The following is a 21,008-nucleotide window of genomic DNA, read 5'->3' as shown; positions in this document are numbered from 1 at the left end:
ACAGGAGGAAGCTGACTGCCAAAGCTGTTCTCTCATCTTCATATGCCTCCCTGTGACCCATGCACCACCACACACTCACACTCACACACACACACACACATACGCACACACTCAGACACACACACACACACTCATACATACTCTCACACTCATACACACACACTCATACACATGCACACATATACACACACTCATAATACTCTCACACTCATACACACATTCATACACATGCACACTTACATACACACATATACACACTCACACTCATGCATACTCTCACACTTATACACACATAATACTCTCACACTCATACACACATACTCATACACATGCACACTCATACACACACTCATACATACTCTCACATTCATACACACACTCATACACATGCACACACTCACACTCATATACACACACTCATACACACACACACACACACACACACACACACACACACACACATATATATATATATATACAAAGAGAGAGATACAATGACTCTCCCACACCCATCTTTGGATTCCTGACATACAGTTTAGGTTTAAGTAGAGGGCAAGAGTTATGCCCAGCTAAACAGTCCTGGTTAAGGTGGGTTCCTGTCCATCACTGATCTCCACTGTGTCTGGCCCTGGCTCCTGGATGTTCGGCTGTGCTCCATTTTCTATGCAGAGGGCAGGCCATCCTGGCCCCACTGCCCAGGGCTGCAGGGACCAGCATGAGCATAAATGATATACACATACAAGTCATCTGAGTGAGGGTACCTGGAAAGTTTGCTGGCAAGTGACACCAGAGAATGTGGAAAATGTGCCCCTCCCAGGATACACAGAAGTCCCCAGGCTGAGGCTGAGGGCACCCCAAAGGGGTGAGGAAGAAAAGTTCCCAGTGTATGTCCCCTTCTCAGGAGAGACTCCCTAAACAAAGACTGTTGGGTCACTTCACCCTGTTGCTCTAAGTAACCAATCAGGGTTGAAAAGCAAAGAGAACCCGAGTTTATTCTGTTGCCAGAGAATGGAGAAGTGGGAACTGGCCCCCAAGGCTGGGTATGGGAGGCCCCCTGTCTTCCCGGAATGCGACATTTCTTTTTGAGGTTTCTCTTCTGCCAGGGTCTTAGTGATTCACAGCTGTCTTGGCATTGAGGCTCTATCACTTCCTGTACACAGTGTTGTGAGGGGACTTGGGGTCTGATAGAGGTCACTGTGGCCCCGACCTCTTCAGGGCATTGTCCTGAAGAGGCCCTTGTGACCTCCAGGCCCCTGTTGTTAAAGATAAGCACCGTCTGGGGGGACCAGGTCAGCCAGACTGTGATACCCTGCCTTGGATAACTGAAATGGGAGCGGGTTAGTGGCCTTGTAGGGGCAGTGACCTTTGTAGGGGTAGGGGCCTTTGTAGGAGTAGGGGCCTTTGTAGGGGCAGTGACCTTTGTAGGGGTAGGGGCCTTTGTAGGAGTAGGGGCCTTTGTAGGGGCAGTGACCTTTGTAGGGGTAGGGGCCTTTGTAGGAGTAGGGGCCTTTGTAGGGGTAGGGGCATTTGTAGGAGTAGGGGCCTTTGTAGGGGTAGGGGCATTTGTAGGAGTAGGGGCCTTTGTAGGGGTAGGGGCCTTTGTAGGAGTAGGGGCCTTTGTAGGGGTAGGGGCCTTTGTAGGGGTAGGGGCCTTTGTAAGGGTAGAGGCCTTTGTAGGGGTAGGGGCCTTTGTAGGAGTAGGGGCATTTGTAGGAGTAGGGGCCTTTGTAGGGGTAGGGGCATTTGTAGGAGTAGGGGCCTTTGTAGGAGTAGGGGCCTTTGTAGGGGTAGGGGCCTTTGTAGGGGTAGGGGCCTTTGTAGGGGTAGGGGCCTTTGTAGGAGTAGGGGCCTTTGTAGGGGTAGGGGCCTTTGTAGGGGTAGGGGCCTTTGTAAGGCCTTTGTAGGGGTAGGGGCCTTTGTAGGGGTAGGGGCCTTTGTAGGAGTAGGGGCCTTTTTAGGGGTAGGGGCCTTTGTAGGAGTAGGGGCCTTTGTAGGGGTAGGGGCCTTTGTAGGAGTAGGGGCCTTTGTAGGAGTAGGGGCCTTTGTAAGGGTAGAGGCATTTGTAGGGGTAGGGGCCTTTGTAGGGGTAGGGGCCTTTGTCCCCTCAGTTTGTTCTTCCCTCCTGTTTACTCTGAGTCTCCAGATGCACCGTGGAGTGGCTGTAGGTTCCTGGGGCCTGGCCTCTTGGAAATCCCCCTGTGTTGCAATGTCTGGACCCATTAAACACCCATCCATTGGCTTTGGAGTGGCCACCGAGCAAGTGGACCTGCTGTAGACCATATGCCCTGTGATGGCCCTGCCTCTGTGACCCAGCACCCTTCCCTCTGTGGGAAGCACAGGGCTCTGGGCCCCAGGGCTGACCCGGATGGAGGCACCAGGCAGGCCAGCACCCCATCCTCCAGAAGCCACAAGTTAGTTAGCCCCCAGTGCATCTAGCAGACATCTCTGCTATAGCTCTCCACATGGTTTTCCCAGGACTGCAGGGACCCAGAGTCCCTGGAAACTGCATGTCTCAGGGGAACCGGCCATTGAATTCCTACCTCTGGGTTCTGGGGCTCACAGCTTTGGGGTGAATCCAAAGGGGCTGTACATCAGAATTTCTTGGTGCTTCCAAAACACCAGCTCTCCCACAGGCTGATGTGGACATTGGTGTCTGTCACAGGTAATTCTGGCCATCCCAGGCTGAGATGCTCTGGACAGAGAACTCCCCAAGTCGGAACTAAGGTGTGGTTGGGTTTGTTTTGTTTTTTGTTTTGTGGGTGAAGGGGAATGGGTGTGAGCCAGGTGGAACATTTGGTGTTCTATACCCTGCCCCACCAGGCCCTCTTCGAGAGCAATAAGTGTCCTTAACCACTGAGCCATCCCTCCAGTGCTCTTTGGTTTTTATTTTACCTTTTACATTTATTTACTGTCTGTGACCACGTGCGTGTGCACATGTGCTCACATATGTGCCATGGTACACATGCCAAGATTGGAAGACAACTTGCAGGAGTCAGTTTTCTCCTACACTGAGTTCCAGGGACCAAACTCATATGATCAGGATTGGCTAGCAAGTGCCCTTACCCACTCACCATGCAAACCATGCTAGCCTCCAGCTCACAAGATCCACGGGCCTCTGCCTCCCAATTAAAGCTGTGTGCCACCATGCCTGATTAGCCCTGCTTTCCCCCTTTAAACTAGGTATTGTAAGAACCTTTTAAGATTTAGTTTTTTAAGTGTGTGTGTGTGTGTGTGTGTGTGTGTGTGTGTACGCACACACTTGAGTGTGGGTGCCCTCAGAGGCCAGAAGTATCAGATTCTCCTGGAGCTGAGTTACAGGCTGTTCTGAGCCAACCAACATGGGTGCTGGGAGTTGAACTCAGGTAAGGGCAAGGCCGTACTCTCAGCCACTAAACCACCCCAGCTCCCAACCCTGCACTCTATCTTTGGTCTTTTTGTCTCTAAACCTGTCCCTCGGGCGTGGTCCACTCTGTGGTCCACGTACCTCCACTCCCAGCACAGTTTGTGTAAGCGTTTCAAGGGCAGATGGGATGGGATGGCCAGGGAGGATCTGGCACTGGGGAGTCACAGAATACTGTGTGTTACAGCTCAGATGGAAAGGTATTCTGGCACTTGGGAGCCAAAGAATACCACAGGTCACAGTAAGCATAGCAGCTTACAGTCCTGCACCAGGGAAAGGCTTCCCCAGTGTAACAGCTCTGCTCCAGCAGGGGAGGGTCTCCCCTGCGAGGTTGTTACAGTTTGCTCCTCTCTGCTCTGCTGGGCTCTGCTGAAAAGTTTTTACTTCTCTCCTCCACTCCATTCTGGCAAAGGAAGGTCTCACCCAAACCTCATTCAAGACATTTATTGGGAGGGGAAAATCCAGGAGAGTGGCTACTTCTTCCAGGGTGGAAGAAGGCAGGGGGACAGCCTAACAGCCACAAGCTGAACAGACACAGGGTTTATATGGGGCTTCTTAGGGGAGGAGTTTTTCCAGGGAGATTTCTAGGGTGGGGATTGATTAGATTTCAATCTCTGAGCTCAGATTGACTGGATCTGGTGCTCAGGGATTGGTTGGTTGTTGGGGGCCATGGCAAAAGTAACCTTGGACCTGTAAGAGACTTGGGCAGAAGCTGCCAGTATAAGCACACTATAATCAAAAGAATAGCTGCCTTTAATCCTTTCCTCCCTGATACATAATGTCTGGGCTCATGAAGTAGCTTATAGAAGGAAAGATACATTTCATGGTCAGGTTACCTAGCAACCCTTCCCCCTTCTAACTGTCTCAGCCTTAGTCCATGAGGTTCTACCTGAGTGGGGGGTGTGGACGGCGATAAAGACCAAACACAGGCATCTTGTCATCTTTAGAGAGCTCTCAGTTCCATGTTGTGGAACTAGAGTCATTTCTTTATTAGCCATCTTTTCTGGTGTCTCTTAACCATGCTGCTAATACTATAAGGCAACCATTTCTCTCTTTGTTTCCTCGCTGCTCTGGCAGGGAGCCTCTTAACTCCCAACTTTCTGTCCTCCCAAGTTACTCATACCTCTCTCTCCTCCGCCCAGGTGAGGGCCTATTCAAGGCTTAAACTACAGAGATGCAAATTAGGAGGCATATTACCCTCAGGCTATGGTAAACAGTAGTAGCCTAGTGGCAATTAATGCAATAGTGGTGAAACCAAAGGCCGGAACTCAAAATATTCCATAGCTGAAAGATTTTGGTCCCCCACATCTAACCCATTATCTAACACCAGCACCCTGAGACCTTGGTAACCTCCTGCACTCTCAAGGACTCACGCACAGGGACATTCCTCAGCCCGGTTATCAGGCAGGCAGCCTCAAACAACCTCTCCCTTCCTGCCAAGCTCCCCGCTTGGCACCCCTATATCAGGTCCCTGTGAAAAATAAAAATTTGTAGCTTGATTAGAAACCTGTCTTACTGTCGTTCTTTGTTCCCCCTGACCCTACCGTTCTAGGTTCTTTGGTGACTGCAGCACATGGGGGGGGGGTGGTGAGCTCGCGTGATTCCCCACGGGTCAGGGCAGTTGGTTTTCTGCTCAGGTTCAGGGCTCTGGTTTCTTTCACTGGTCCCTTTTAGGCTTTGGGCTCTAATTTTAGGGCGTGTGTGTTTCTTTCACTGGCTCTGATTCCAGGGACAAAATGAGTTTCTTTGGCACTGTTTTCAGGGTCAGTGTGCATTTCTTTGGTTCTGGTTGCAGGGCTAAAGTGTGTTTCTTTGGCTGGCCCTTTTCCCCTGCAGTAGGTTTGTGCATGAGGAACACAGCCTGCTTCCCCAGGTCCAGGCAAGGATTGCGCAGCCCTCAACCATACCCATAGACACAGTCTGTTCCCCCTGAGCCTCTGCTCCAGGCCCACTGCATCACCCCCCCCCAATCCCCAGGGTGCCTGCCTGGCCAGCCTGAACATGAATTTGGTAAAACATAGCTGTAGCCTAGGTGACTGAACATTATTGTTTTATCTGCTTAGCCATAGGGCACTTGGGTGCCTGCCATACCAACAGAGCAGCAAGTAAGCTTGGGGCTGCTAGCCTTGTCTGCAGCCAACCCCAGAAGCAACCTCTGTCATGTGTTTTCTGGAAACCGAAACTAGACAAGGTTTATAAAGCATTTCCTGGGACGAGGCTGAGGAAAACCACATGGTGGTGCCTGTCTCCGCGAACAGTCTACAAAGAGCTTCTGATTGCAGCCAGCAGGGAGGCTCCGGGACCATCTTCAGCCCCTCACAGACAGGTAGTTCCTGTCTCTGGCTTCCAGGTGAGTCCCCACTCTACACAGCACGGATCACTGGCAGGCCGCTGAGCACGGGAGCCATGGTGCTCCTCCTAGATGTGTGAGAACTCTATGCAGTTGGGTGGGTGTTTGCTGAAGGGAGAAGTGTGTCAGAATCGAGCCCTTGGCCCTCTCCTGGGTCTGTGTGCTCTTGCCCAGGCCTGTGCCTACCTACACAGAGGTACCGAATGGGCCAGCAGAGGCAGACTTGTCCCAACTTCCCACACAAAGGAGTCACACAGAAACATCCTCTGCCATCCAGAGGACAACCACATCCATGTACCTGCAATGTTCCCAAGGCCTAGAGCTCTTGACCCGGCACGGACAAACCTATGGCCACAGCCTGTAGTCAGTGCAGAGGATGGGCACCTGGGGCAGTTTTCCTTGGAACTCAGGTTTCCCAGAACACAGGGTTCCCTGGGATTAAGCTGGGGTGATGTCTCAGCACACAGATGCTCCTTCTGCCTCTGCCAGGGTCTGCATGGTACAAGATGGCTCCCCCTGGGCAGACCCCAACTTGGGGCTCACTAGCTGTGTGACCTGGAGACAGCTGACCCTCTAGCTTCAGAGTGTCTTGGGATGTGGAAACTCGCCTGGGGTCTTGTTTACTCTATGGCTGGCTTTAGAAGGCTGCAGAGGGGGACCTGCTGAGTGTGGTGGGGAGGGTGCCCAGCAACGAGCTTCCCACCCCGGCGTGTTACAGGACTCGATGGTCAGAGTCTGTGCCCAGACAGCTCCCCCGATACCAGGCTCAGCCGCGCATCCTCTGTGGTACAGTTAAAGATACAATAGTGAGAAACATAAACAGGAGCTTTACCTGATGGGACCACGTGGAGAAGATGAGCACAGATCCAGCCTCCCCCTTGAGTCCATTAGGGGGTACTAACATGAGGTCTAGATTTAAACAGAGGGCTAGAGGTGTGGAAAACTCAGCTAGCCTGGTCATTGCCTGGGCTGTCAGTCTCTTTCCTGGAGACAAGCTCCCCCTAGTGAAGCTGTCACCACAATTCAGCTTTCTCCTCTCAGCATGAGACTCCTGGGGGAATTCCAGCTCCTTGGGGTGCCTTGTTTCAGTAGTCAAAGGGAGGGGCACAAGTCTCTCTTTGAACATCATCACCCCTGCCAGGATGGCTACAAGTGGGCTGGGACCCTGAGGTCCTTCATACTGGTCTAGTGTAGAAGTCTGGGACAGGGGTGGCAGAAGGGTATGGGGGGTGAGGGGCAACCCTGTATTTCTACTGCTCCTGGGCTATCTCTGGTGCACATCCCCGGGCCCCTGGTCTGAGTAACAAAGAAACAACTTGAGGTTACCAGCTGTTGCCCAGTAGATAGTGCTCCTAATAGCACCACCCGCTAGCCAGAGCCAAGCTCTCCTGTCTGCTGGGAGTGGAGTGGGTGTCACCAGGCCTCCTGCACTGTGGTCGTCCACATCCTTGCAGGGATGAGGGCCAGTGCCTGGGTGAGGGGCACAGCCTAAAGATAGGCAAGAGCTTAGGCCATAGCCTAAGGACTGAGTCCCTCTCTGCCCACCTGCTTAGAGCTGGCAGCATATTAGGAGTTGACCCTGACACACCTGCCACCCACCCCTTCACACCTCCCACCCACCCCTTCACACCTCCCACCCACCCCCTCACCCCTTCCCACCCACCCCCTCAAACCCTTCCCACCATCCCACTTCACACTCCCACCCACCCCCACTTCACACCTCCACCCCACCCACTTCACACCTCCCACCCACCCCTTCACACCTCCCACCCACTCCCTTTACACCTCCCACTCCCCACTCCCCCACTCACACCTCCCACCCACCCCCCACCCCTCCACCCACCCCCTTCACCTCCCACCCACCCCCTTCACCCTCCCACCCACCCCCTTCACCCCTCCCACCCACCCCCTTCACACCTCCCACCCACCCACTTCACACCTCCACCCACCCCTTCACCCCTCCCACCCACCCTTCACACCTCCCACCCACCCCCACTTCACACCTCCCTCCCACCCCTTCACACCTCCCACCACCCCTCACACCTCCCACCCACCCCCTCACCCCTTCCCACCCCACTCCCTTCACACCTCCCACCCACCCCCTTCACACCTCCCACCCACCCCCACACCTCCACCCACCCCCTTCACACACCACTCCCTTTACACCTCCACCCACCCCTTCACACCTCCCACCCACTCCCTTCACACCTCCCACCCACCCCCCACACCTCCCACCCACCCTCACCTCCCACCCACCCCCTCACCCTTCCCACCCACTCCCTTCACACCTCCCACCACCCCCTTCACACTCCCACCCACTCCCTTTACACCTCCCACCCACCCCTTCACACCTCCCACCCACCCCCTCACCCCTTCCCACCCCACTCCCTTCACACCTTCACACCTCCACCCACCCCCGCTTCACACCACTGGAGCCCAGGCCCTTCTGCACTGTTTCTGTCACTCCCCTCCTGAGGGAGGAGACCCCTGTTCCAACCTCATCCACAACTCCTCCCACTGGTGTCTCTCATGCCTCTGGGGCACACCACACAGAGGGGCTGTTGCCTGAAGATAAGGCCAACTGTTAACAGGCTTACACCCTGTCCTTTCCCAAGGGACAGCCCCTTGTGCTTCCTGGGTCCTCATTGCCAGGAGCTCCACCTGGGAAATCTCACTGACCTGAAGGTTGTCCCCAGAGCATGTGAGAGGCCTGCGTGAGGGCCTCACATTGTCATCTAGGCCCTGTAGAAGAGAGGCCGCCCTCAAAACTGCCCTGTCCCCCACAAGCAGGGCCGAGAGGACCGTGGAACTGCTCATTTCCAGGGAGAACTTACCAGCCTCACTCTGTTGTCCCTTCCGCTGCAGGGTTGGACTTCTGGGCCAGGCAATGGCTCTCCTGTGGCTCTTTTCTTTGTGGTTGCTGGTTCCGGGAACTCAAGGTGAGTCATGCCTGCTGGGAAATGTCCAAAATAGAGGTCTTCAAGGCTACTGCACTTCGCTCTGTGGGTCACCCCCTCCTTGCAGAAAACCCAGATGTGAGGTGCTGTGTCTCGGGATTCTCTCCATGTGGACCCCCAGTCATTCCAAGTAATGGTGGTGTGTGGGCCCTCGGGCTCACCTGGGCCCAAGTGAAACTCAGGTGATGGAGAAATGCCCAGGAACCTCCCATCTCATCCTTGGGCCAAGGAGGGCGTTCTGGGCCTGTGCTAACCTAGAATGGAGGCCTCAGGGCACAGGTTAGAATTCAGAGAGTCCCTGAGGGTAGTCATCCTGCACCCTCAGCTGAGCATCCCTCTTTAGCATGGGTGACCCCCAAATTCAAGCACCCAGCTACTTGCTGGCCCTCTGAGCACTGGCAGAGATAGGAGCCCCAGAGAGTGGGGGACAGGAGCCCGTTGCCTGAGTGCAGACTGTCTGTGGTTCAGGGTTGTCTGCTTTAGACTGATGCTGTAGGTTTGAGGGGCATCTCTCTCTGCCTGTGTCTGCCTGTCCCCTCAGGCCAGTATTCCAAGAGCCAGCAAGGGACCACTTCCCCTCCCAGATCCTCCGGGGGCCACCACTTCCACTCTGCAGGCTGGAGATCTGAGGTGTTCCTTTGTAGCAAAAGGCCCAGTACTGAGAGATAGAAAGGCCACAGCCTCCTTGTGGGCCCTCACAGAGCTTCCACACCTCCTCAGTGGATAACTTTTCACACCTGGAGAGGGGGCATGGAAGTGGTTCAAGACCAACTCTAGAAGGCCATTGCACCCCAGTTGGGGCAGCCTTCACCCAGCAGAACAGCACAAAGCATCGAAGTCCTGGGGGTGGGCACCAAAACAGGCCAGCCCTCCTCCCGTCTGACCTCCGCTTTCCTGGCAGGTACCGAAGATGGGGACATGCGTCTGGTTAATGGAGCCTCAGCCAGTGAGGGCCGCGTGGAGATCTTCTACAGAGGCCAGTGGGGGACAGTGTGTGACAACCTCTGGAACATTTTAGATGCCAACGTCGTTTGCCGGGCCCTGGGCTACGAGAACGCCACTCGGGCGCTGGGCAGAGCTGCCTTCGGGCCAGGTGTGGCTGCTATCCCACCCCTCCAAAGCTGACGTCCTAGTGTGTCAGTGAGCGGCCCTGTTGAGGGACCTGCTCTCCACCAAGGGTCCAGTTCCCCCTCCAGTGCAGCCCCTGGCTTCCTTTTGTGCCCATAGGACAGGGACCTGTCATGCTGGATGAGGTGGAATGTGCAGGAACGGAGCCCTCGCTGGCCAATTGCAGCTCCCTGGGCTGGCTGAAGAGCCGCTGCGGGCACGAGAAGGATGCGGGCGTGGTCTGTTCCAACGGTGAGCTGCCCTTGCCCTCCCAGCACCTGGAGGAAGTGTGGTGGGCCCATGCCCTGCCTCTCCCAGCACCCATGTGTAAACAGAAGTTGAGAGTGGCGCTCTGGGTGTGGCTGGGATGCATGAAAGCCCACTTCCTCCAAGAGGGCCCCTTGCGATACCCATGCCAGAGCAGCTGTGCAGTAGAGCAGTGGATTATGGGTAAGGGACTGTATCCCATATACAGTGACACCTGTATGAGGGAGGGTGGGCTCTCTGAAGCTCAACATCTGGTGGTTGTCACTTGCTCTGACATAGTGCATGCACGCCCCTGTGCGCACACACCCGTGTGTGGTGACATTGACGCGGTTCTCAATGGCGATGGTCAAGAGCTCTGGTGCCCAAAGTCCTGCCTGCCAAAAACCCCGACCCCGTTCCAACTCTTCACCTCCCGTGTCTGAGGCTCAATGGGAGCCTTCCTTCCTGGCCGCCATCTATGGTGTCCTCCTGGGCTAGCCCATGGGGTTCCTGAGTTGGGAAACTGAGGCACGAGGGTATTGGATTCCATGAGGTCAGACAAGCTTGGGGACAAGTTGATCTGGGTTGGAGGGCTCAGACTAGAGGAGCCTCATGAGTGTGACTGAGCTGTGCAGGCTTCTGGGAGGGAGGGCGAGAGACCCCTCTGGCTGGAACAGTGTGACCAGGAGGTAGGAGCTGGAGGGTCCTGGGCCATGACATAAGGGCTGTGAGGGGCCAGCCCACCCACTCTGAATGTGAAAGTCAAGCCAACCCTTATGCGGGCAGCCGGTGATGTGGCATGGGGTTCTGGGTTAGGACTTGGGAGGCAGGGAAAAGGTGGGGATGCCCAGAGGTGTGCCATAGCCCCTCAAGGACTCGTCCCCTTGGAACTGGGAAGCACCAAGTTGTGATGTGGGGCTGCTGTGGAACCCTAACTTCTCAGGCTGTTCCCTGGGTGTAGGAGAGCGGCTTCTGCGGTTACTGATGGGTTTGTAAAGGATGGACATAGACTCAGGGTCAGAGTCCCCCTCCCTCCCTCCCTCCCTCTCCTCCCTCCTCTCTCCCTCCCTCTCCTCTCTCTCCTCCTCCCTCTCTCCTCCCTCCCTCCCTCCTCCTCTCTCCCTCTCCTCCTCCTCCCTCCCTCCCTCCCTCTGTCCCTCCCTCCCTCCCTCCCCTAGTAACACACCTCCTCCCACAGGGCCCAATCCTCCTAACCCTTTGTAACAGTCCCACTCCCGAGTAGTGACTCAGTATTCAGTCATGTGACCCTATGGAGCCATTCTTATTCAAACCATTACAGCACTCTCTACAAACCAAACACACAGTGCCTGAGTGGGTACAGGGAGCCAGCCTCTGGGTATATAGGGTACGGGGCACACAGGGCCACAGAGGCCAGAGGGGCCTGCTCCTGTTTCATGAAGTTCAGAGGGCAGGTGCACCCTTCCTGAAGGCCTGTTCCATCCTGCATCTCCCCACAAGCCCTTCTGAGCAAAGCCAGGAACCAGATGAGGAACCTGACTTCCGAGTGATAGGTGGAGCTTGGAGCCAGAGAAAATAGTTTGCAGAACCCAAACCCTCACACAGCAACCCCCTGTCTTTCCCAGAAACTGAGAGCATGCACATCCTGGACCTCTCCGGAGACCTCCCAGATGCGCTGGGCCAGATCTTTGACAGCCAGCAGGGCTGTGACCTGTTCATTCAGGTGACAGGGCAAGGGCACAGGGATCTGACCCTCTGTGCCCACAAGCTGATCCTGAACACCAACTCGGAGGCCCAGGCCCTGTGGCACGCAGAGGGCAGCAGCGTCATCATGAGAGTGGACGTGGACTGCATGCCCGTGGTCAGAGACTTCCTCAGGTAGGGAGAGGCTGGGCTGCACGCTCCTCTGCCCCGCTTTCCCGCTAGGGCATCCCTGCGCTGCGGTGGGGTGGCAGAGTGGCAGATCTGCCCCTCATACTCAAGCATGGGCTGGTGCAACACACATATCACACATGGGTGCATGCTTCTTCACACTGCACACATCTGCCCTGGCAGACAGACGGTGACAAACTCTCCCACCTACCTCAGTGTCACGTGGAGACACACCGCAACACTTGCTGCATGTGCTAATGTGTTAATGTGAGCACACATTAACACCCAGATGCTCCCTGCTCTTACATGGAAGCATTGAACACTCATACATGTGAATACTCACCACCTTTGGGCACACACACACACACACACACACACACTTATGTATCCAGATGCTCCCTGCACCTGTATAAACACGTTCTCATGCATCCAAACCTTACTTTTACATGTGCCTGTTTGTCTACTTATCTTAATCACTGTTCTATTCCTGTAAAGAGACACTATGACCAAGGCTGGTTTTCAAAAAAAAAAAAAAAAAGCATTTAATTGGGGCTTGCTTGCAGCTTCAGAGGTTTAGTTCATCGTCACCTTGGTGGTGGCAGTGGACCTTGGTAGAGCCGTAGCTGAGAGCTTTACCACCTGATCCACAGGCAGAGAGAGACTGGGCCTGTCATGGGCTTTTGAAAGGTCAGAGCCCACCCCCAGTGACACATCTCCAACAAGGTCACACCTCCTAATCCTTCTAATCTTTTCAAACAGTCCCATTGCCTGGTGACTAAGCAATCACATATGTCTGAATGGGGACTATTCAGACCACCAGAGCACTCCTACCATAAAGCACCCCATACACACTGAACTGGTGTGCCCACGTGCACTCCCACCCACATTAAGTGCACACAGATACATGCATTTTCACTATACGACTCTAAATACTCCAAATCCTGTAAGAAGGGTTTGGTATTCTGAGGTTGTGACTTCAGCATGGAGTACTGGCCTGCAGTTTGCCACCTGGGAGCCACCTGGGAGGGCGCATGGAAATAGAGTCCAGGTGGGAACTGGCAGCATGGAATCCTACAGCAAGGCTGGAATGAAGTCCCAGGCTTCCCCTCCCACTCCCTGGGGCCCTTAGAAAGGCATGGACAGTATAGGTAAGATGCACGCATGATCCTCCCCTCTCTATGTCATGTGTCTTAGGTACGATAGAGATACAATGTGAGGTTCCTGTGTGCTTGTTTGTGTGGTCCCCACAGGGTGTATGCAGAGGTCAGAGGACAGCTTTCAGGAGTAGCTTCTCCTGTGGGTTCTGGAGACCAACTCAGGTCATCAGATGTGGTAGCAATTGACTGGCTGCTGAGCCATCTTGCCAACTTCAGCGTAAGAGCCCTCCCTTCCCACATTATCGGTCTTGCTAAGAGAACAGCAGGGAGCCATGACTTTAAAACTGTCTGTGAGGGAAGAGGGAACGCTTGCCCCTCTGAGGAGCCTCTCAGACTACCCCATACTTACAGATGAGAGTAGAGACAGTTAGTGGGGTCCACATCCCTCCCCAGACTCTGCCACGACCCTTCCCTCCATACCTCTCTGCTTAATTGTCAAGATTACACAGGTTCCCCACCCAGGAGGACTCTGAGGTTTGCATTTTGAAAGCAGTGGTTCTTTAAAATAGAACATTTATTAAAAAGTACCCTCTCTCACCCTTATGACACGATTCTTTATATAATGGAATCTGACATTTATAAGAATAATACTGGCAATTAAACCCAGATTAGAACCATTTGCTCCCAGCCTAGTGTGCAAACCTGGCAGGGTTCCTGTGTCCTCCTGGTGAATTCTATGTCTAAGACACAGTGGAGGGTGGAGCAGATGTCATCCCTGCCTTCCTGAACCCCCTGCCCCACCCCCAGCTGTGGCCTCAGGTCTGGGCTCCTGTTATCTCTCTCTTTCTCCCTCTCCCTCCCTCTCTCTTCCTCTTTCATCCCCCCTTTCCCTCTGAGGATGGACACACACACACACACACACACACACACACACACACACACACACACACACACACACACACACACACACGGGTTCAGCCACAGGAGACACAACAGTCCCCTAGACTCCTCCCGCTGTCCCTCGAGCCTAAAAGCTGGCTTTGGGCTTTTCCCCTCTCTCTCTCTGCATATGTGATTTTTACTTGAAAAGGATGGGCAGGGTGGGGAGGCCCACTCTGATTTCTGGAAACTAAGACTGGGCCCTGAGTAAGGGAGCATGGGAGGGGCATGAGGGCAGAGAGGCACTCACAAGAACCCTGGCACTTCCCAGCCTCCCTTGGCACTTAGAGATAGCTGCTAGCAGTCTGAGGGACCACTCTGGTGTGGGATGAGGATTAGAAATTGGTGCCAATCCTTCAAGAGCAGGGAGAGGTTGGTGGTAGCATCCTACTGTCCCGTGCCCTCCCTATGAGGTGATTTTATGCATGGTCTACCACGAGTTGTGTGCACCAGCCCTGAGGAGAGAGTTGCCATCCCAACCTCTGGGGTGCTGTGAAGCCAATGGCAGGAACCCTCAACTCTATTTGAACATTTATGGACCAACAGGGAGGGTGTCACTCTGGACTTGGTGGGCTCAGACCCTCACATGGCTCATAGTCCCAGGGAAGCAGAAATCGGGTGACCAAATCATCGGGTGTCATTATCACCTGACAGAGAGCAGATGCTTGGGGAGAAAGAGGTACCCACAGGAACCCAGCAGGGTCCCATGTCTAGACCTCTGCTGTCCAAGGCTCACAGTGACATCAGAGTGACCAGGAGATGTAGGTGGGAACCCCTCAGGTGAGGGCATTCACAGATGAGGAAGAAAGTGGCTGTGAGTGTCATTGCCAACAACTATCCACCCTGTGGCCCAACACCCAAAAGTTGCTGTCAGTTGGCATGAGAATGGAGGTGAATGCTGCCACTAGTGGCGGCACCCTGGCGTGAGGTCAATGGTGAAGGTGTAGTAGGTAGCTGTGTGGGAAAGCAAGCCAAACAAAAGCCCTGCTGTCTGTCAGGGCAGGCTTCCATTTCCTAACCTCCCTCCCACCCCCAGGTACTTTTACTCCCGAAGAATCGAGGTCACCATGTCTTCTGTTAAGTGCTTGCACAAGCTAGCCTCTGCCTACGGGGCCACACAGCTTCGAGACTATTGCAGCCGGCTGTTCGCCACCCTCCTCCCCGAGGATCCCACTTTCCACACGCCCCTGGAGCTCTATGAGTACGCACAGGCCACCAGGGACTCTGTGCTGGAAGAGCTGTGCGTGCAGTTCCTGGCCTGGAACTTTGAGCCTCTGACACAGGTTGAGGCCTGGCTGAGTGTTCCCACCACCTTGCTCCAGGCTCTCCTCTCCAAGAGTGAGCTGGCTGTGTCTAGTGAGCTGGACTTGCTGAAGGCCGTGGATCAGTGGAGCGCGGAGAGTGGCGCCTCCCATGCTGAGGTGGAGGGCCTGGTGGAACAGGTCCGCTTCCCCATGATGCTGCCCCAGCAGCTGTTTGAGCTGCAGTTCAACCTGTCCTTGTACCAGGGTCACCAGGCACTGTTCCAAAGGAAGACCATGGAGGCCCTGGAGTTCCACACTGTGCCTTTCCCAGTACTGGCCAAGTACAGAGGCCTGAACCTCACGGAGAACACCTACAAGCCCCGGCTTTACACCTCCTCAACCTGGAGCACCTTGGTGACAGACCGTTCCTCAAGGTCACAGGGTGCGCAAGTGTATGGGTACTATTCATATGGCTATGATTCAGTAAGTCGGTACTCCCCCTACCGGTCCTTCCAGACCCCACAACACCCCAGCTTTCTCTTCACGGACAAGCTAATCTCCTGGTCGGCCACCTACCTCCCCACCGTCCAGAGCTGCTGGAACTATGGCTTCTCCTGCACCTCTGACGAGCTCCCAGTTCTGGGCCTCACCAAGTCCAGCTACTCCGAGCCTATGATTGGCTATGAAAACAAAGCACTGATGCTCTGTGGAGGTCACAGTGTGGTGGATGTCACCAACTTTGCCGGCTCTAAGGCTCCTGTCCCCAGTGCCCTGGATACCAATAGTTCCAAGATTTCTTCCCTCTTTCCCTGCACCTCGGGGGCCTTCAGCGGCTTCCGTGTGGTCATCCGCCCCTTCTACCTGACTAACTCCACTGACCTGGACTAGATGGTCCCTCTCAGTGGTGGGAACTCAGACACCCACGTGTCCCCTTCTGTGTAGCCACTCCCAGCAGCCTGCCACCAGATTCCCTCTAGCCTCCACTGTCTTTATGAGCCTTAAATTTTACTAGGTTTCAGCCAGCATTCACTCCAGTGCTGAGAGTCCCCGGGGCTCCATTGCAGGCACAAGCAGGTTCTGTGAGGTCCAGTGGGTAGCTCAGTCTGCTAATCTGAAATCATTAAAGTCACACATGCTTCTCACCATGCTGACTCATTCATGCAGGAGGTGTTGCTGGCTTCCTCCAGTGTTTGAAGGGCAGGTGTGCTGGCTTCTGGGGGACAGGGAATGAGATTGTAAACCCTTGGGGGAGGTGGACAATAACGCCCCAACAGCCCAGCCCTGGCCCTCGGCCTCCTCAGAGGACAGAGTGGGATGCAGCCGCGGGTATCAAGCTGGTGAGCACAGGGCTGAGCTGACTGAGTATAGGGGCGTCCTTGAGAAGAGACTGCGCGCTGGGACTCAGAGACTAAAGAACAACAGCAGGAGACGGAGGAGGGTACCTGCAGGGAGGAGGAAGCAGCATGGGGAGCAGCAGTTCCTCCAGAAAGCTTTGAGCCTGTGCCAGGCCCGAGAGACAGCCGCACCCCAGCATCTGTAAGGATGGAAAAGTGGGGAGACTCTGCATGCATCACTAGGTGCTCAGTCAGTCAGAACAGAAGATGGAGCACCAGAGGTCAGGGGTCAGGCAGAAGAGGGGCGCTGGGTGAGCTGTGGGGCCCCCGATTGTCTTCGATGCTTTGGGAGGAGACATCCTGTGAGAGGGTCACCTTTGGGTCCTGGGTAACGGATGCCTCCCCAGCTCCTTTATGACAAGTGTGTGTGTGTGTGTGTGTGTGTGTGTGCCTGTGCGTGCGTGCCCGTGGACACACACACACACACACACACACACACACACACACACACGTGCACATGCGTATGCCCTCTTGTGAAGGCAGAGGTTACCCCCAGGTCTCATTTCTCAAGATCAAGAGGTCACTCATCTTGGTCAACTTTCCACAACCTAGAAACATGAGGAGAGAGTCTCAGGGTGGATTACCTGCATCGTGTTGGCTTGTGTGCACATCTGTGAGTCAATTACTGTGGGAAGACACAGCCCACTGTGGGCTGCACCATTCCCTAGGGAAAGGGGTCCTTACCGGTACATAGGAGAGTCTCAGGGTGGATTGCCTGCATCGTGTTGGCTTGTGTGCACATCTGTGAGTCAACCACTGTGGGCTGCACCATTCCCTAGGGAAAGGGGTCCTTACCGGTACATAGGTGAAGAAAATGAGCTGAGAATGAGCAGTGAGCGTGTGCGTTCCTCCTGGGTGTCCTCTTGATGAAGAACTGTAGTGTGGAACCGTGGACCAAAACGAGCCCTTTCTCCTGAGTTGTCTTCCTGTCACAGACACAGAAATGGAGCTAACACAACTTGTACAGAGCTTGCCTGGCCCTCCCTCAGTGTTGTCTGACTTACCGTGAGCCCCATCTCTCCTGTCTTCATCAGAGCTTCATGGTGTCAACACTTTTTTAGCTTCAGCCATTCTGGCGGGTGTGTAGGTATCAGCCGTGCCTTCACCACTGTGACCAAGTGCCTTGAGCCAGTTAGTTTAAGGGAGAGAAGGGTGAATTAGCTCACACATCCAGGGGCTGAATTCAGTCCACCATGACTTGATCCCAATGCCTCCTCTGGCTCCATTCATTACAAATCCTCTGGATGCAGTCTTCTCATAATCCTGCAGCTTGAGAGCAAGCCTTCAGCACAGGGGCTTCCAGGGGCCAATTTTAGGCTCAAGATACTAACAGTAACTCTGAAGTGACCAACCCCCATCTGCCTTCCTCATCCCTCTCCATCTGCAAACCCACCCTGCTCAACCCATGGGACTGCTCTTTTTTAGACTCCAGATGGTCAGGTCTACTCACTGCTGCACAAGGGTGCAGTGGCCTGGGGGTGCTGCAGACTGTCCCCTCAGCTCATAGGCTTGGGCAGGCTCGCACCGCAGGAAGAGGCTCTCACATTCGGAGGGAAAGTTAAATACATCACACAGCTGCAGAGCACTCTGGAGGCTGAGACAGGAAGATCACAAGTTTTTAGGCCCACCCAGGACACTTAGTGACCTTACCAGGCCAGCCAGTAATTTTCAGACCTTGTTTGAACAAGCAAGTAAATAAATAAGTAAAACGTATTCATGACTGTTCTGGCTGGTTTTATGTCAACTTGACACAAGCTAGAATCATTGGAGAGGAGGGATCCTCAATTAAGAAAATGCCTCCAGAAGATCAGGCTGTAGGCCAACCTGTAGGGTATTTTCTTACTTAGTGTTTGATGTGGGCAGGCCTAGCCCATTATGGGTGGGGCCACAGCTGGGCAGAAAGTTCTGTGTAGTAAGCTTTCTTGTCAGACAGCTCCCCAATAATGACGTGGAGACTTACTGTTAATTCTGAAACACTGACCTTTAGCTTAGGCTTGCTCCCAACTAGATCTTATAACTCAAATTAACCTGTTTCTACTCATCTATGTTCTACCATGTGGCTTTTTACCTTTCTTCCATTCCCTATGTCCGACTCTTTCTCTGTCTTGCTGGCATCTCCCTTGTGTGTCTAGATTCATCTCCAGTCCTCCCCACCCCTTGAAGTCCTGCCTAGCTACTGGCCATTCAGCTCCTTATTAAACCAGTCACAGCAACACATCTTCACACAGTGTAGACAAACATCCCTCAACAGTTCTGGGTTCTATGAGAAAGCTGCTTGAGCAAGCCGTGGGGAGCAAGCCAGTAAGCAGCTCCCTCCATGGCCTCTGCATCCGCTCCTGCCTCCAGCTTCCTGCCCTGCTTGAGTTTGTACATCAACTTTACCCAGTGATGGACCACAACGTGGAAGTCTAAGCCAAATGAACCCTCTCCTCCCCATGTTGCTTTGGTCATGGTGTTTCATCACAGAAATAGAAACTCTAACTAGGACAATGACATAATATAAATACAAATACAAGTTAAAAGAAAACAAGTAAGACTTGAAAGATGACTCAGAGGGTAAAGGGGCTTACAGCTAAGCCTGAGGTTCAGTCCCTCCCCAGGACACGTGCACACTAAATAAACAAACTCAATTTCTTTGTTTGGTTTTGTTTTTTGTTTTTGTTTTTTTTTTGAAACAGGATTTCTGGCTGTCCTGGCACTCACTCTGTAGACCAGGCTGGCCTCAAACTCACAGAGATCTGCCTGCCTCTGTCTCCCAAGTGCTGGGGTTAAAGGTGCGTGACACTACTAATCTGATCGTCTCAAATGTAATTTCTAAAATAACATTTTCATTTAATTATTTGAGAATTTCATCTAATATATTTTGATCATATTCATTCCCCTGCCCAACCCCTCTCTCTACACACACAACTTTGTTTTCTCTCTGTGTGTCTCTGTCTCTGTCTGTCTCTCTCTGTGTGTCTCTCTCTGTCTCTGTCTCTTTCTCCCATTGAGTCCAATCTGTGTTTCCCCGATACTCTTGAGTGTGGAGCCTGTCCTGGACTGTGGTTGACCTATCAGGAGTCGTCATTAAGGGAAACCAACTCTCCCTGACCCAGCAGCTATCAAAGTGCTGATAGTGGTAGGGGTGGGAAATCGTACCCACCTCCCCTTCATGCTGGGATTGTGTCTCAGGCTTGAGCTTACTTAGGTCTTGTGCATGCTGCCACAACTGCTGTGATTTCAGACATTTGCAAATGCCCTGCCACATTCCCTTGTAGCCACCCAGAACCTCTGGCTCTCACACTCTTTCTGCTTCCTCTTCTTGGATGACCCCTGAGCACTGGAAGTGTGACGAGGACATCCCATTTAGGACTGAGCGTGTCTGTAGTGGTTTGAGTGAGAATGGCCCCTGTAGGCTCATACATTTGAATACTCAGTCCCCAGTTGATGGAACTATTTAGGAAGCATTAGGAGGTGTGGCCTTGTTGGAAGAGGTGTGTCACTGGGAACAGGCTTTGAGGTCTCAAAAGCCCATGCCACTCTCAGTTAGCACTCTCTCTGCCTTTTCCTTGTGTCTCAGCCACCAGTCCAGTTCCATGCCTTCCTGAACTCTGAAACTTTACTCCCCAGGCAAATTCTTGTGTAAGTTGTCACAGTGCCATTATTCTCTGTGTTGAGTACTTGCAGATGTCTGTTTTAAATGCCGTCTACTGCAGAAGAAGCTTCTCCGTGAGGGTCCAGAGGTGCACTGATCCACGGGCATAAAGATAAGTACATACTTCTAATCCCAGCACTTGGGAGGCAGAGGCAAGGGGTTCTTTGTGAGTTCAAGGCCAACCTGGTCTACTTAGTACCAGGATAGCCAGGGCTACATAGAGAGACCCTGTCTCAAGAAAAAAATATACCGAGTCCGTTTAGGAGATTAATGGTCCAGCAGGTTCTCCCCCAGGACCTATGACCTGTCCAAGCCACCGGTTCACATGCAGTTTTTTTTTTTTAATCCTTAATAAAATTTTAAAAGAAAAATAAATAAATAAAAACTAGAAACAAGTAGCCTTTGGGAACCTTCTGTCCAGGTGATCTGCAGAGTCTGTATCCTACTCTTCCTCCTTCTTCAAGTGACCTCAGTTCCCTCCCAGGACACCCTTCCTTCTCTAGGCAGAGCCCCTGCAGTCAGGGAGGGAGGACCCCTTTTCTTTGCCACATGGAAGTCTGGGGTGGACCTGTGCCGGCTGCCCTAGGGAAGAGGCTCTCTTAGGGAACCCCCTTAGGGAAAGCATTCACTTGTACATCTATGACATCGCTCTCAAAGTCTGGGACTGAAGAGGTGGCTCAGAGGTCAAGAGTGCATATTACTCTTGCAGAGGACCCTGGTTCAAATCCCAGCACCCACATGGTGGCTTGCAACCCTCTGTAACTTCAGTTCCAGGGGATTAGATAC

The 21,008-nt window shown here is 53.5% G+C and overlaps 1 protein-coding gene across 2 annotated transcripts; it reads left to right on the top strand.

Annotated features, from left to right (window-relative positions):
- The first annotated feature begins 5,584 nt into the window (after window positions 1-5,584).
- Lgals3bp (galectin 3 binding protein) lies at window positions 5,585-16,334 on the top strand. Of its 2 annotated transcripts, XM_027425517.2 has the most exons (6): window positions 5,588-5,750; window positions 8,616-8,689; window positions 9,609-9,800; window positions 9,935-10,066; window positions 11,665-11,917; window positions 14,984-16,334. In XM_027425517.2, exons 2-6 carry the CDS (start codon window positions 8,638-8,640, stop codon window positions 16,077-16,079), a joined length of 1,725 nt encoding a protein of 574 aa, XP_027281318.1. In that variant the 5' UTR covers window positions 5,588-5,750; window positions 8,616-8,637; the 3' UTR covers window positions 16,080-16,334. The 2 variants fall into 2 exon arrangements, with proteins under 2 accessions (XP_035303376.1, XP_027281318.1); XM_035447485.1 differs by lacking the exon at window positions 9,609-9,800 and having other exon boundaries at window positions 5,585-5,750.
- The last annotated feature ends 4,674 nt before the right edge of the window (window positions 16,335-21,008 follow it).

This window comes from Cricetulus griseus, chromosome 7 (genome assembly GCF_003668045.3).
Source record: "Cricetulus griseus strain 17A/GY chromosome 7, alternate assembly CriGri-PICRH-1.0, whole genome shotgun sequence".
In the NCBI taxonomy this organism is placed as follows: domain Eukaryota; kingdom Metazoa; phylum Chordata; class Mammalia; order Rodentia; family Cricetidae; genus Cricetulus; species Cricetulus griseus.
The sequence above is the reverse complement of the archived record's forward strand: the minus strand, read 5'-3'. Positions and strand labels throughout refer to the sequence as shown.

Excerpts from the sequence above, each read along its gene's own strand:
- Lgals3bp (XM_027425517.2), top strand. The coding sequence starts at position 8,638 with ATGGCTCTCCTGTGGCTCTTTTCTTTGTGGTTGCTGGTTCCGGGAACT. Across the intron at positions 8,690-9,608 it reads GCTGGTTCCGGGAACTCAAG|GTACCGAAGATGGGGACATG; the intron begins GTGAGTCATGCC and ends CTTTCCTGGCAG. Across the intron at positions 9,801-9,934 it reads CAGAGCTGCCTTCGGGCCAG|GACAGGGACCTGTCATGCTG; the intron begins GTGTGGCTGCTA and ends TTGTGCCCATAG.